This window comes from Piliocolobus tephrosceles, chromosome 10 (genome assembly GCF_002776525.5).
Source record: "Piliocolobus tephrosceles isolate RC106 chromosome 10, ASM277652v3, whole genome shotgun sequence".
NCBI lineage: Eukaryota > Metazoa > Chordata > Mammalia > Primates > Cercopithecidae > Piliocolobus > Piliocolobus tephrosceles.
In genome coordinates this window covers 10,849,066-10,863,190 of record NC_045443.1, presented here as the reverse complement: position 1 = coordinate 10,863,190, position 14,125 = coordinate 10,849,066, and the positions used below count along the sequence as shown (strand labels likewise).

Genomic DNA, 14,125 nt, shown 5'->3' with positions numbered 1-14,125 from the left:
AGCTGTGAATCCCAGAGTTGGCTGCTGCCCCTCCCACAAGGAGCTCAAACGGCTTAGACAGCAGGCAGCCACAGCCAGTGCTGGTCGCCCTCTGCCCGCGCCTCCCCACCCACCCCGGAGTTCAGTCGGCCTTGCACATTCCAGCTGGTCAGAGTAGCGTGTTCCGGGTTGGGATGTTAGGCCCTGGTGGCCTGGGTTTGTGAGTGGGCTCTTCCAATTCGTAAGTTACACAGTTCCGTGGAAAAAGCACAGTTTCCCTGGCTGGGTAGCGTGCTCGCTGACTGCCTCCCTTGGCTGGGGGGTGGGAGGGGGTTCCCCTTCCCCCTGTGGCTCTCGGGTGGGCGCTGCACCACACTGCTCTTTCTTCTTTCTGTGGGTGACACCAGCCTTCTAATCAATTATGATGAGAAAGCCTGGATACCTTGGTTGCCGGTGAAGGATCCACTCACTTATTACGGTTTTTCTCCATGGGAGCCTCAGAACGCCACTGCCTGAGAGGTGGGGCATTTAAGAGGCGATCGGATCATGAGGGTTCTTTTTTTTTTTTTTTTTTTTTTTTTTAAGACGGAGTCTCGCTCTGTCGCCCAGGCTGGAGTGCAGTGGCCGGATCTCAGCTCACTGCAAGCTCCGCCTCCCAGGTTCCCGCCATTCTCCTGCCTCAGCCTCCCGAGTAGCTGGGACTACAGGCGCCCGCCACCTCGCCCGGCTAGTTTTCTTTTTGTATTTTTAGTAGAGACAGGGTTTCACCGTGTTAGCCAGGATAGTCTCGATCTCCTGACCTCGTGATCCGCCCATCTCGGCCTCCCAAAGTGCTGGGATTACAGGGTTGAGCCACCGCGGCTATCCTCATGAATGAATTAACTCCTAGTTATAGAATAGTGGATTAATGGGCTGATGTATTAATGGGTTATCATAGGCAGAAAACTGGTGGCATTATAAAAAGAGGAAGAGGGACCTGAGCTAGCATGTTAGCACACGCAGCACCCTCACTGTGTGATCCCTGTACCACCTTGAGACTCTTTAGGGAGTCCCTACCGGCAAGAAGGCCCTCACCACACACAGCTTTTTGACCTTGGACTTCTCAGCCTCCATCACTAGAAGAAATAAATTTCTTTTCTTTATAAATTTCTAGTCTCAGATATCCTGTTAAAAGCAGCAGAAAATGAACTAATACACATCCATAGTCTCTTTCAGTCTATTCTGAACTCTCATGGCACCTCATCACAATCTCTTCAAGACAAAGACAGTAATCTGATAAAAATAGGTTCTAATTATTTTAGTACATTATGGTAGTCCTAGAAGCTTAAAATTCTTAAAAATTTCAAACAGTGTTCTCATTTTTGAAACAGTAATATATGTATGTTAAAAAGGCAAACTGTAAAAACATTAGTAAAAGTATAAGATAAATAAATCTTCTACCCTGAACTCTAGTTACTGAAATGACTCTTCAGAGTAACTATGATGATCAGTTTCTTATTTACATTTCTATATGTACTACATATAAAGTATATAAGAATATATACTACATATAAACTATGTGCTATACATAATAAACGTATAATTACATACATATGTTATATATTAAACATATATAGATATATAATCCGTATTTTAAATATGAATAGAAATATAATCTACATATTCTTAAACATTTGCATTTTTTACTTAACAATATAGTTTGGAAATTATTTTATATCTTGTTCTTATAAGTGAATAGCATTTATAGTGTATTGTTGCATCATAATTTGAAATAACCTTAAAGTTACAAAATATTTTCTTTTTTAATAACACTTAACAAAATAATGACTGTGAAGCAAATCACCAGAGCAATCTCAGTTCAGATTGAGAAAGGAAGGAAATTTTCCAAGAAAGATTTTTTTCCCTACAAAATTATGGGATAGATGGAATGCATTTGAATGAATTGAGAGGTGATATACATTTCTGGGGAGTTAAAAGATGAATTATGTCAGTATGTAGAAAGCAAGATAAATATAAAAAAAAATGGGTCCAATGTGGTGGCTCAAACCTGTAATCCCAGCACTTTGAGAGGTCAAGGTAGGAGGATTACTTGAGGCCAGCAGTTTGAGACCAGCCTGGGCAACATAGTGAGACCCTGTCTCTACCAAAAATTAAAAAAAATTAGCTGTGTTTGGTGGTGTGCACCTGTAGTCCCAACTACAACTACTTGAGAAGCAAAGATGGGAGGATTGCTTGAGCCCAGGAGATCGAGGCTCCAATGAAGCCATGATTGTGCCACTGTACCCTGGCCTGGTGACAGAGTGAGATCCTGTTTCCAAAAAAAGAAAAGATGTCAATATTAACTCCATAAAAAGCAAAATGTAATTAAAAATATGTAATAAGAATACAGTAAATAGTTCAGCTATGAATAATATTTACATATTCATATCAATGCAAATATTGAATATTGGTTTTTAAATAAATAATTATATAGTGTTAGCGGGGGGATGGGAAAGAAAGAGAGAGAAAGAAGACTGTTCTTGTTTTCATTAGTGTGGCGCTCATAGAAATTATCTGAAACTGAAAAAGCTCAAGGAATTATAGTATAAACTATTTGATAGAAATAGAAACATAGAACTCAATAGAAAAGAAGCATCTGAAGAGTTGAATACAATTGCTGCCTAGGTGTGGGAATCAGAAGTGGGCAGGAAACAGCTATTTTTAATTACAATCCTATAGAAGAATTTGGTTTTTTAAACAATGTGCATATATGTACATAGTGTGCAAATCTATTAATGTAATTAATCTTATCAACATTTTAAAGGAGATGCTTAAGCATCATCTAGTAAAATCAATAAACCACTTAGTGTTAAAACATTTCACAAATGAGAAATGAAAGGAATTTTCTGCAGGGTGCCTACCCCAAACCTGTAGCAACTATTATATTTAACAGTAAGCCATTAGAAGCATTTTCTTTAAGTTTAAGAACAAAACTATAGCAGTTTTATGCAACAATATATTGCCATTCCTAGCCAGCTCAATATAACCAAAAGAACTGGAAGGGAATTTTAAAAACCTACAATTATCATTATGTCTAGACCAGAACTGTCCAAGGGAAATATAGTGAAAGGCAAAAATGTGAGTTGCATATGTCTAAATTTTCCAGTAATTATATCAAGAAAGAAAAAAAAAAAAGCCCAAACCGGTGAAATTAATTCTAACAACTTATTTTATTTAAGTAAACATATCTAGAATATTATCATCTTAACATGTAATCCATATAAAATTCTTAGTGACATATTTTATGTTCTTTTTTCAAATTATCAAAAAACTAGTGTGTATTTTACACTTCCAGAATATCTCAAATAGGATAGTGCTTAATAGCCTCCTGTGGCTGGTGGCTACTGTACTGGATAGCTCAGTTTTTAGACAGTATAATTATCTACACAGAAAATAAAAGGAAATGTATTTTAAAAATTAGGAAAGTTAAACAGTGTTTCTGGATAAATTATTATTATACAAAAATCAGCAATATAATACTCTGCAAAATGTAGAAAATAAATATTACACTTACAATGGCAATAAAATTCTAAGATACCCAGGAGTAAACTGTGCGAAATTTTAAATACATGTTGCAAGACATGTATGCTGACCCACTCAGGCTCTATCTCCCCATCCTGTGCTGAATGACCTGTGTGAACATCCACCTCACCCCGCCAGGTGCCCTGTGGCCCTCCTAGGCAGTCCTCCCGCTTCAGCTGAGACACCTTTGTTCAACTATCCCCACGCGAGGGTGTCTTCCTCACTCTAGCTCAGGCTTTGAGACTTTGGGCCAGTCCAATTCCCAGTAGGATGCCCTGCTCAACCCACTGGCGTTCTGACATCCTTACTCTCTCCTCCTTCCCCTACAATCTTTGCTTTACACTGTCTGGGATCTAACTCCCTGACGGGTAGTCATGCCTCCCTCTCCCCCTCCCACATATACATGCGCACACGTATAAAGACCACCTTGCTCGCCTCCACCCACCTGGCAATGATTTTAGGAGTCATTATCAGGAAACAGAAAGGCAGAAAAGGGGACTGGGAAACAGAAGAGCAAAATCATTTGACTTAATTGTTGATTGTTTATAATTTTTTGTTTGTTTTGTTTTGTTTTTTACTTCAGAGGGACCTTCTGGGAAATAACTTTTCTTCGTAATCTATAAAGGCTGTAACATTCTTGAATTCAGTAATTCTTCAATTTCACTTCAATTTTTTACACGTTTGAGGTAGTGAATGTGCTAATTACCCTGATTTATTATAGAGCATACACATGTATTGACACATTACATTGCATCCCACAAAAGTGTACAATTATTATGTGTCAATTAAAGCCAAAATAAATTTAAAAATTAAAGTATTATCTGTTGTATAATTCCTTTCTAAAAGTGTCAGTGCGTGTGTGTATGTGTGTATGCATATAAATATATATATATTTGTTTTTTTTTTTTTACTCTTGGTTTTTCCATCTTTTCATCTAACTCTTGAAGTCATAGGGGAGAAAAAGTAGTATCTTTTAAAGTGGTATCTTTTACTGCCTGCTTCCGGTAAGAAGGGCAAGGGAAAGATGAGAGTGGACTTCCCGCTTTTGCTGTTTTCTCAATTCCCAAGGTGCTATATTTTGAGGAAGCATTTCCTGCACCCCATTAAAAGCATAAAAAGTTTCCTGGAGGCCGGGCGCGGTGGCTCACGCCTGTAATCCCAGCACTTTGGGAGGCCTAGGCGGGTGGATCATGAGGTCAGGGGATCGAGACCATCCTGGCTAACACGGTGAAACCCCGTCTCTACTAAAACTACAAAAAATTAGTCAGGCGTGGTGTGGGGCACCTGTAGTCCCAGCTACTCGGGAGGCTGAGGCAGGAGAATGGCGTGAACCCGGGAGGCGGAGCTTGCAGTGAGCCGAGATTGTGCCACTGCTCTCCAGCCTGGGCGACAGAGTGATACTCCGTCTCAAAAAAAAAAAGAAAGTTTCCTGGAGTGACGTTCATGATAATTATTACTGTAACTTGGAAATGGAATTTAAAAAATTTTCATCTTTCTGTAATTGTGATCTGTAGGAATTTTTGGTAATGAGCATGTATCATTTTACAGAAAATAGTAGAGTAATTTTTCTTAAAAAATTGGGGACCCATATATTAGTATGTAAATCTTAACAGCGGTTTATTTTGGGAATTGCTCTTCGGAATATGTACCATTAATTAATCTATTATCCCTTAAAAATTTCTGGGTTTTCTGGTGCCTCAGGCGGTAAAGTGTTCGTGTAACCCCACTTATAAAATATTATATTTTAAAACAATTTCAATTGGATGACTTACTTCTCAAAAAATAATTTTCCTAATAGATAATTTATGTTCCAACAACCTCTAACCACTAAACCCTTAGCAGTTCTTTCTTTTCTTGGCAAACTGTAAAGACAAGTTTATAAAATTAAACTTGTCTTTAAACTTAAATTCGAAATATATACGGAGAAATAATATGGAATAGTATTTCCATGTGTCTTTCAATCTAGAAATAAAACTTAAATTAGAGCCACCTTCAGGAAAACACCAATGAACAAAAAAATGTCTTTCAACATCTCCTTACTGATGTTCGTGGTTTTAAAAAAGGGAATTAGAATGTTGAAAGTGTGTTTAAAATCACTTTTAGGTTAAATAATGTTTGGCTTAAAGGTGTGTTGATTTCAAAACCAGATTGTCACACTGCCTAAGAGAAATAAACTTTTGTAAAGAAAGCTGATGTGTTATATTCACTTGTCCAGTTGAATTTTCTCATTCAGTGATTACTTGTGACATCCAATGATTGAATTTTGAAGGTCTCCTCATGGCACTTTGTGCAAGAAACATGGTTATGAAAGCTGCCACATTATTGATGTACTCTTTAATAACATCATCAGTGTTGGTAGAATTTTATGCAATAAATGAATGGGCTATTACTGGATATATACTCAGAGAAATATAAATCATTCTACCATAAAGACACATGCACATGAATGTTCATTGCAGCACTGTTCACAATATCAAAGACATGGAATCAATCTAAATGTGAATTAATAATAGATTGGACAGAGAAAACGTGATACATAGATACCATGGAATACTATGCAGCCATAAAAAAGAAGATTATGTCTTTTGTGGGAACATAGATGGTACTGGAAACCATCATCCTTAACAAACACAGGAACAGAAAACCAAATACTGCATGGTCTCACTTATAAGTAGGAGCTAAATGATGAGAACTCATAAGCACAAAGAAGGGAACAATAGACACTGGGGTCTACTTGAGGGTGGAAGGTAGGAGGAGGGAGAGGAGCAGAAAAAAAAATAAATATTGGGCACCGGGCTTAATATCTGGGTGATAAAATAATCTGTACAACAAACTTCCATGAAATGAGTTTACCTATATAGAAAACCTTTACATGTACCCCCAAAACCTAGAATAAAAGTTAAAAAAAAAATGGGTGGGCTTGAGACAGGAAAGTGTGGAGATGAATGTTCTCTTATAATAATTTGACTATTGGACTCTGGTCCTAGCTGAGCAATAGATACAAAATCTGGTGAGATCCATTCAGTCAATTGAAAATAAGGCAGAGCAAGGGAAGCCCCAGGGATGGGTGGACTTGGTTACAGCCTGTTTGGAGCTGATGGCCAGCATGCCCTTCCCTAAGAAGGTGCAGTGGAGGCCTGTAGCCAGAAAGGCGACACAAGTATTCTGAGCAGGAACAAGTTCCATGACTTGAAGAAGTTTCTTACTCCTTATATAGGGGAGCACAGAGACGATACACTTGGGCAGGAGATAAGAATGGTATGAAATCAAGAAGAGAAGACAGACTTGTCAGAAGCTAGAAAGAAGAGGACCTGCTACAGAGCCTAGATTGAGGCGATTGTTGGAAGGCACCTTCCAAAATCCTCTTCTTTGCTAGACTCTGTCTTGGCTCCGTGTCCCTGTACTTTCATATAAATACTCAAAAATGAGGCAAATGTAGCAAAAGGTAGTGAATTGCTTTGTAACTTCTGGGAAGAGGACCTGAGACTAATGTAGAGAGAAAAGGCACTTCAGCCAGTAACATGAATTATAACATTTAAAACTACTTATTTTTATTTATATCAGAGTAACAAATACTTATGAAGTCCTTTGAAGTGCAGCGCACAAGTTTCTCGTGTGGGGAGGTGGATGTGGCCATGTTCTTGTCCTTCCTTCTTTATCCATTTAAGTTGTGCCTTCTGTTCTTAAATAGATTTTCCTTTGTTCAAAATATTTATTCCTCGCCTTTCACAAATCCGAAAATAATTGAAGAAACAGGTAGCATCATTCCAATTTTGCCTTGGGTTTGAAGAGTCCCTCATGGTGGCACAGTCCTCCAAGGTAACTATGTTATTGGGTTCCCCTACATCCCAGAAGCTGAAAAAGAATGACATAGGAGACTTCAAATCCCAGCAAAAAGAGGTAAAGTAACCTAATATACCAGGCAAATTGTGTTTGTATTGTTTAACCTCACAACAGTTTTGCGAGGCAGGTATTATAATGTCCATTTTATTGAAGAAGAAAAGGAACCTCAGGAAAGCTAAACCATTTGTCTAAGTCACAGTTTGTGAGTACTGAAGCTGAACTGGATCTTTCTGACTTTCTATTCTGTCCTGTTCCTTTGTTCCTTTGTTCCTTTTCTATTCTGTCCTGTTCCTTAGCTATAGAATGACAAGTTATAGGGAAGATTGATACTCTGATAGATTTGTTTTCTTCACACTCATATCTCATATCGGCTTGGCTCTGTTTATTCTGCACAGAGTGTGTATCAACTTAGGTGCATCCTGCAGTGGTGTTCCAGTGTGGTTGTGAAGCAGCATTTCTAAGTGTCAGAGTATCTGTGTTGTACTCTTAGAACTGCTCATTCGCTAAGTCCCTTAACTTTTCTGAGTTTTAGTTTCCTCAAATGCTAAGTACAGATTAATAATACTGATACATTCCAGGAAAGTGTAATTTAGGTAAAATGAAATAATAAATGAAAAAAAAACTTTGAAAAATTAAAAATGCTATGCTCTATTAAGAAGAATACTTAATGGATGCTGGGCTTAATACCGGGATCATGGGATGATCTGTGCAGCAAACCACCACGGCACACGTTTACCCATGTAACCTGCACATCCTGCACATGTACCCTGGAACTTAAAATGAAAGTTGAAGAAAAGAAAAAAGAAAAAAACCTTACTTACTAACAAATCATGAGAATCAATATATATAGCAAAATATTTTATATATCAATTAACCAATCAAACAAAAAAAGCATATCCACAATAAAAAAAAGCTATGCTCTAATGATGTGAGGATACTATTAAGGAGAAAAGAGACATTGTCAAGAGATTCTCAGTTTTCACTGCATAAGAACCTGCTGTCTTTCTCAACTTACTATTTTTTTCCTCATTTCCTTTGGTTTTGGGGAATAAGACTCTTAATTCCACCTCTTGTCTCTTTTGCATTCTCAGTGAATGATTCTCCAGTTCATTTTCATTTATTATTTCCCCTTTATTCTTGAGACCATCCCAGGAAAGGAGAGAAGTGAGTGCTTGTACTTCTCCTTCGTCTTTTCTACCTCAGCTCTTCTGTTTCCTGCATTTAATACCACCAAGACTGGACCTGATATGTTGCAGGAAACAGAACAAGGTTTCAAGAACTCCTCTCAATAGGAGGGTAATTACCTCAGAGACTTTGTCAAAGGTGTGCCATCCACCCATTGCCACTGACCCTCGACCACCTGGTCTGACAGTCCAATAAAAAACTCTTTCTTTTTAGGTTTCTTGTAGGCAAGGAATTCCTACGGAAGACACAAAATAAAAGGAGATCAGTTATTTCAGCTTTGAATAAACGTTGCTGGTAATTCTTATTAAAACAGGTAAGAATCTGGAAGAGATCCTAGCACTTTGGGAAGCCGAGGTGGTGGATCACCTGAGGTCAGGAGTTCGAGACCAGCTTGACCAACATGGCGAAACCCTGTCTCTACGAAAATTACAAAAAAATTTGCTAGGCATGGTGGCGGGTGCCTGTAGTCCCAGCTACTTGGGCGGCTGAGGCAGGCGAATTGCTTGAATCTGGGAGGCAGAGGTTGCAGTGAGTCGATATTGCGCCACTGCACTCCAGCCTGTGCAACACAGCGAGACTCCATCTCAAAAAATAAAAAAGAATCTGGATGAGAAATGACAGATAAATGAAACTGTAAGATCATGAGGATTATCTACTGATTTTTTTGGTGGTGAAATGTACATAACATAAAATTAAACTGACAAAAAATAACCTTCAACAGAAAAGGAGATCCTCAACAATTCTTTCAAAGTTCATCTACTGTTATTGGTGGCCAAATTTATTGAATATATCTAGCGCAAAACATTATTAATCACAGCTTAAAGCAAACGGACAATATTTGCTTCCCTTCTTGCATATAATATGTTCATAAACATAATGATTAGTCTAAAATTAACTTCCAACCCTCTTTTTTCCCCTTGCCTAATTAAAGGAACTCTACATGGAAATTCCCTTTTTCTTAGGTTCTTCTAGGAAGGAAAATAAATTAAGGTAGGCAGTGACTTTACCGGAATAGTAAGAACAGCATGCATTTTAGTACATTCATTAACCACAGTCATTGGGGGTCAAGCACCGAGCATATGTATGAAGAGAGGTGGACCATGTGGGGAATGTCACATTGGCATCGGAGGACTGCAACTACCTGCTCCTCCTGTGAGTTGATAATCACCAGGTGAGCGCCCATGGCTGAGCAGTTCTTTAAACTTGATGTCCAGGAAATGGTGTCAGTAGAAAAGAAGTAGCAGCTAGATTGAAAATATTCCCAGTTCGATGGACAACAATTCTTGACTGAACCTAGGATGAGAGATGTTTCAGTGAGTGTCCCAGGTGAACCGAATAAGAAAACTCAAAGCTTCATCTGGCCCCATGGAGTCCTCATTTAAGTCAGAAGCCTTGGAATCACTTGCTCATACCCCACATCTTAGTATCTAAGACTTTAGATAATTCCAATGTCAAGAAACATCAACAGAATTTTTTTGGTCTTTTGAATATAATTCTCGTTCTCTGGATGTCAGTGCCAGGAAATGCAACTACATATGCAAACTACCTTAGTTATGCTATTGATATAGAACCTTATTATCTGTTCTTAGTCTACTAATGTCAGAGACATTTATGCATTTCATTTGGGTGACCCCCAAAGAGCCATCTCTTATGTTTCCTGAACAATGTATCCTCAATCAAATCTCCATACTGTAGTATATAGATGGGTTAGATTTCTTAGAATTTACAGAACTTTTGCCTTTGAGGTCTATTATATAAATAATTCATCTAACTTCTCTCAATTTAATGGTGAGAAAATTATAGCTCAGAGAAGGAGGCCACTTTTTTAGTGTCATGTAGCATTTTGCTAAGACTTGGAACAGGATGACATACAAGAGCATAGAGTATATTTGTGAGATATTTATAAATTCTCTACTCCATACGTTTTTTTCTCCTTCATCTCATTTTGGAAGTAGGTGAATGAAGAAAAAGTACACTCCTAGGAATAATACCTTCCACTTCCGGATGTACTGTTCAGACATACCTCAAATGTATTATACAAGTCTACTATAATATCCCAAGACTTCCTGCTCCAATGCTAATTGCATCTCCAAATTTCTAGGATTTTACATTTTGCTTTTGAAAAATAAGACCTAATCCAACTATATTTCACCTGTCCCAAAGTCAATCTAGAAGCCAGAAAATGTTGCTATGTAAATTTTGATGTTCACCTTTGGGACTATTATACCTGATCCATCATTGTAGCAGGAGAGCTCTGTGAAATTTTCATGCAGCTGAAACTTTTTCTCATCACAGTTTTGAAAGATGTGATATGTCACTGTAAAGGAAAGAGTATAATGTTTGTTAGTCTTATTTTGGTTGAAAAAATCAGTTCCCTCAGTTTTGCATTTATAACAAAAGTGCCAATAATTATCATGTTTTTTCTTACAATCTGCTTTTTCTTACGACCCAGAGAAAACAGATATGTTTGCACTCCCTCTTATGCCAAGTCCACTCTCTCTACTCTTCCTTCCAAAAGTAATTAGTCATGTCTCTGGTCCCGACCAGTAGTTCAAGCTCTAAGGCAGAATCTCCTAGAGAAGGTTACACTAATGATAGAGGCTGAAAGAGGAGGACTCAGGACTGCCAAGGAAGTGAAAAATGTCTATCGTGAAAAGTAAGTCACAGGTGATTAAAATTCGGAAACAGTTCCCTGCTTGTTGAGGTTTCTGGTTTGAGAAATAACCTAGAGATTAATAGGAAAAAAAAAGAGTGAAATAGAAAGACCTTTTGAGGGAAAAGAGACTGTACAGGCAGCATGGAAGAGTTTTCACCTAATATGCACCAGGAAGAATTAAATTGAATTTGACCTTCAGAACCCACCAACACATCTGGTGATGAAACAGGCGCTGAGAAATAGGATGGGGATCCCAGAAACAGTCCATAAGAACATTTGGGAAGAGAAGTATCCTCTCTCTGTAGAAAGAAAGACACAAACATGATCAATCTTCCCTAAGCAAGGTACAAAAGAGATAGAAGAGATTCTTATGCATCCTTACTTATTTCCTTCTACTTCCATTGTCTGTATTGAATAATTCCCAAATTTCAGCATGCATCAGAATCACTTGGAGGGCTTATTGAAACACAGGGTGCTGACCCTTACTCCCAGAGTTAGCAATTCAGTAGAGCTTGTATGGAACCAACAAGTTCCCAGGGGCTACTGCTGCTGCTGAACTGAGGACCACACGATTAGAATCCCTGGAGTAAGACTCTGACCCATGAACTCAGATGTACAATTTTTCCTTTCTAAGTCTCTCAGTTAAATTTTTTTCAATATTTTCTAAGGCCGCCTTTCTTTCTTTTTCTTTCTTTTCCCTTTTCTCGTCGTTGCGTTTCTTGTCTTTCTCCTGATCTTTTTTTTTTCTGTGTCTCATTTTTCAAGCTCTTTGTAAATTAGGTAAAATATTCACAGTTATCTAGTAGTTCCTCTCTTCCTCCCATTACACATTTTACAGACAAAGAGAGTTCCAGAGAAGTGAAGTCATTTGCCAAAAGGGACACAATGTATTGCAGAAAGGGTGGAAACGGTGTGATTAGCTCTCCCTTAACTAGAGTCCAGCAGGCTTTCTGGTATAAGAGATAGCCTTCACCGTCTCCTTTTTTTTTTTTTTTTTTTTTAACTTCAGTTAATACTTTTCTATTGTCCTGTCTTTCACCGTATTTATTACTTGTTCCAAAAAGAGATCTGTGGAAGAAAAGGAAGAGTTGCAGATTTTACCTGTGCATTGTGATTCAGATGATGTTGATGAATTCATTTTTTTCTCTCTCTTTGGCTTTTTGTTTCTCTCTCTCTCTCTCTTTTTCTCTCCCTCCCTCTCTTTCTTTCTCCTCAGGGGTGTTTTGTTGGTAAGATTCAGGGAGAATGAATCTTGAAAGATGAACACTTTGTTTTTTAGGAAGTTCAACTCCGATAGACGTAGAATATTAACTTGTTCTGTGGTTATGCATTAAGTCAGGATTTCCTTTCTTGCATAAGGAGAACAAGGAAGTTTATTGGACAGCATGTCAGTTCTCTTCACTCCATGAAACAACCAAATGAGGAAATTATGAAATGGTAAAGCATCAACACAGATAGACTGCCCATGGGGAAATAGGAGAGTTTTAAAAAATCTTGTTTTGTTTTGTTGGACCAAATGTCTCCAGTTTCTTCAAGGCATAACTCACCCCCAGTTTTTCCTTGACAATATGGAGTTCACCTCTGCACTCTCAATTTCACTTTGGATCTGTACCATCCACACATTTGGTAACTGAAAAGAAGACTTAGCACAGCACAAAGCTGAGCATATAGTGTGTGTATTTAGGACATGGCAACCTGAATTCTTTTTCATCTTTTATGGTTTTTCTTTCTCCTTCATTTGCAGCTCTTGAGTATTCTAATGTTGTGGATTTCTGTCCCTCTTACCTTGTGCTGACTACTAGGGTCCACCTCAGCTGGGCAGCCTCATGTGATAAGACCACTTTGAAACTCAGCTTAGTTTTTCACAACATAACGCAGCTTCTGAAGTCTCAGAGACCCAGCAGGTAGTTTAATTCTCTTGTTCTGAATTATTTGGGGATTTTAGTTCTATATTGCAGCGTACACTGGGAGAAATGTATCTGAAGGTCAGAAAAAGCAGTTTCAATTAGACGTTAGAATTTAATGCTTCTCTGGGCCGGGAGCAGTGGCTCACACCTGTAATTCCCACACTTTGGGAGGCCGAGGTGGGTGGATCACTTGAGGTCAGGAGTTCGAGACCAGCCTGGCCAACATGGTGAAATCCCACCTCTACTAAAAATACAAAAATTAGCCAAGCGTGGTGGCACGCATCTGTAATCCCAGATACTTGGGAGGCTGAGGCAGGAGAATCGCTTGATCCTGGGAGGCAGAGGTTGCAGTGAGCCAAGATTGCACCACTGCACTCCAGCCTGGGTGATAGAGCAAAACCCTGTCTCAAAAAAAAAAAAAAAAAAGAATTTAATGCTTCTCTGGAAGAATAGTTAGATGTACCTTCTCCTTACTTAAAGATACTTGAGAATAAGATCACACTGGTCTCAGTTGATTTAAGTTCACAAGTCAGGAGGTATAAGTATGATGTACATGACTTGGTAATCCCCACATCCAATGACTCACAAATTTTCCATGTGTGAGAAAATATTCTTGTTCTCAAAGGGACTTTTTAAAATTTCAATGTACTGGTCAATTTTCTCTGCATTCTCTGTTTTATAGTAATACAATTTTAAAAGTATCTTTAAATTATGTAGGTGTATATTATAGAATATACCCATATTTAATATGTGTATTCTCAGCAAATGGCTTTTGATCAGTAAAAAAAGAGAAACTATCTAGTGGATGAGCTATATGAATTATAAAATGATGAACATAATTATCACAGTTCATCTTTTATTAATTACAATCAACTGGCAACCATCAATATTACTAAACAACTGTATGTTAATTTTTATCAATATACAATTAAATAGAAATCAATAAATTAATATTTTTTCAGCCAAAAAATATATTTTTATATCTTTTATTTCA

General features: G+C 38.0%; 1 protein-coding gene across 1 annotated transcript; it reads right to left on the bottom strand.

Annotated features, from left to right (window-relative positions):
- Positions 1–7,066: 7,066 nt before the first annotated feature.
- CLEC4E (C-type lectin domain family 4 member E) lies at positions 7,067–12,528 on the bottom strand. The gene is made up of 6 exons (XM_023192410.1): positions 12,326–12,528; positions 11,431–11,523; positions 10,796–10,885; positions 9,710–9,861; positions 8,688–8,803; positions 7,067–7,395 (listed from the first exon to the last, which is right to left on the bottom strand). The coding sequence occupies exons 1-6, from the start codon at positions 12,360–12,362 to the stop codon at positions 7,224–7,226; spliced, it is 660 nt and encodes a 219-aa protein (XP_023048178.1). The 5' UTR covers positions 12,363–12,528; the 3' UTR covers positions 7,067–7,223.
- Between the last annotated feature and the right edge of the window lie 1,597 nt (positions 12,529–14,125).

Bases quoted from the DNA above. Each gene is read 5' to 3' on its own strand.
- CLEC4E (XM_023192410.1), bottom strand. From the start codon at position 12,362: ATGAATTCATCAACATCATCTGAATCACAATGCACAG. The intron at 9,862-10,795 runs GTATAATAGTCC...CTCTCATCCTAG, and splicing joins CTGCTACAATGATGGATCAG to GTTCAGTCAAGAATTGTTGT. The intron at 7,396-8,687 runs GTAATTACCCTC...ATTCTTTTTCAG, and splicing joins CCTTTGACAAAGTCTCTGAG to CTTCTGGGATGTAGGGGAAC.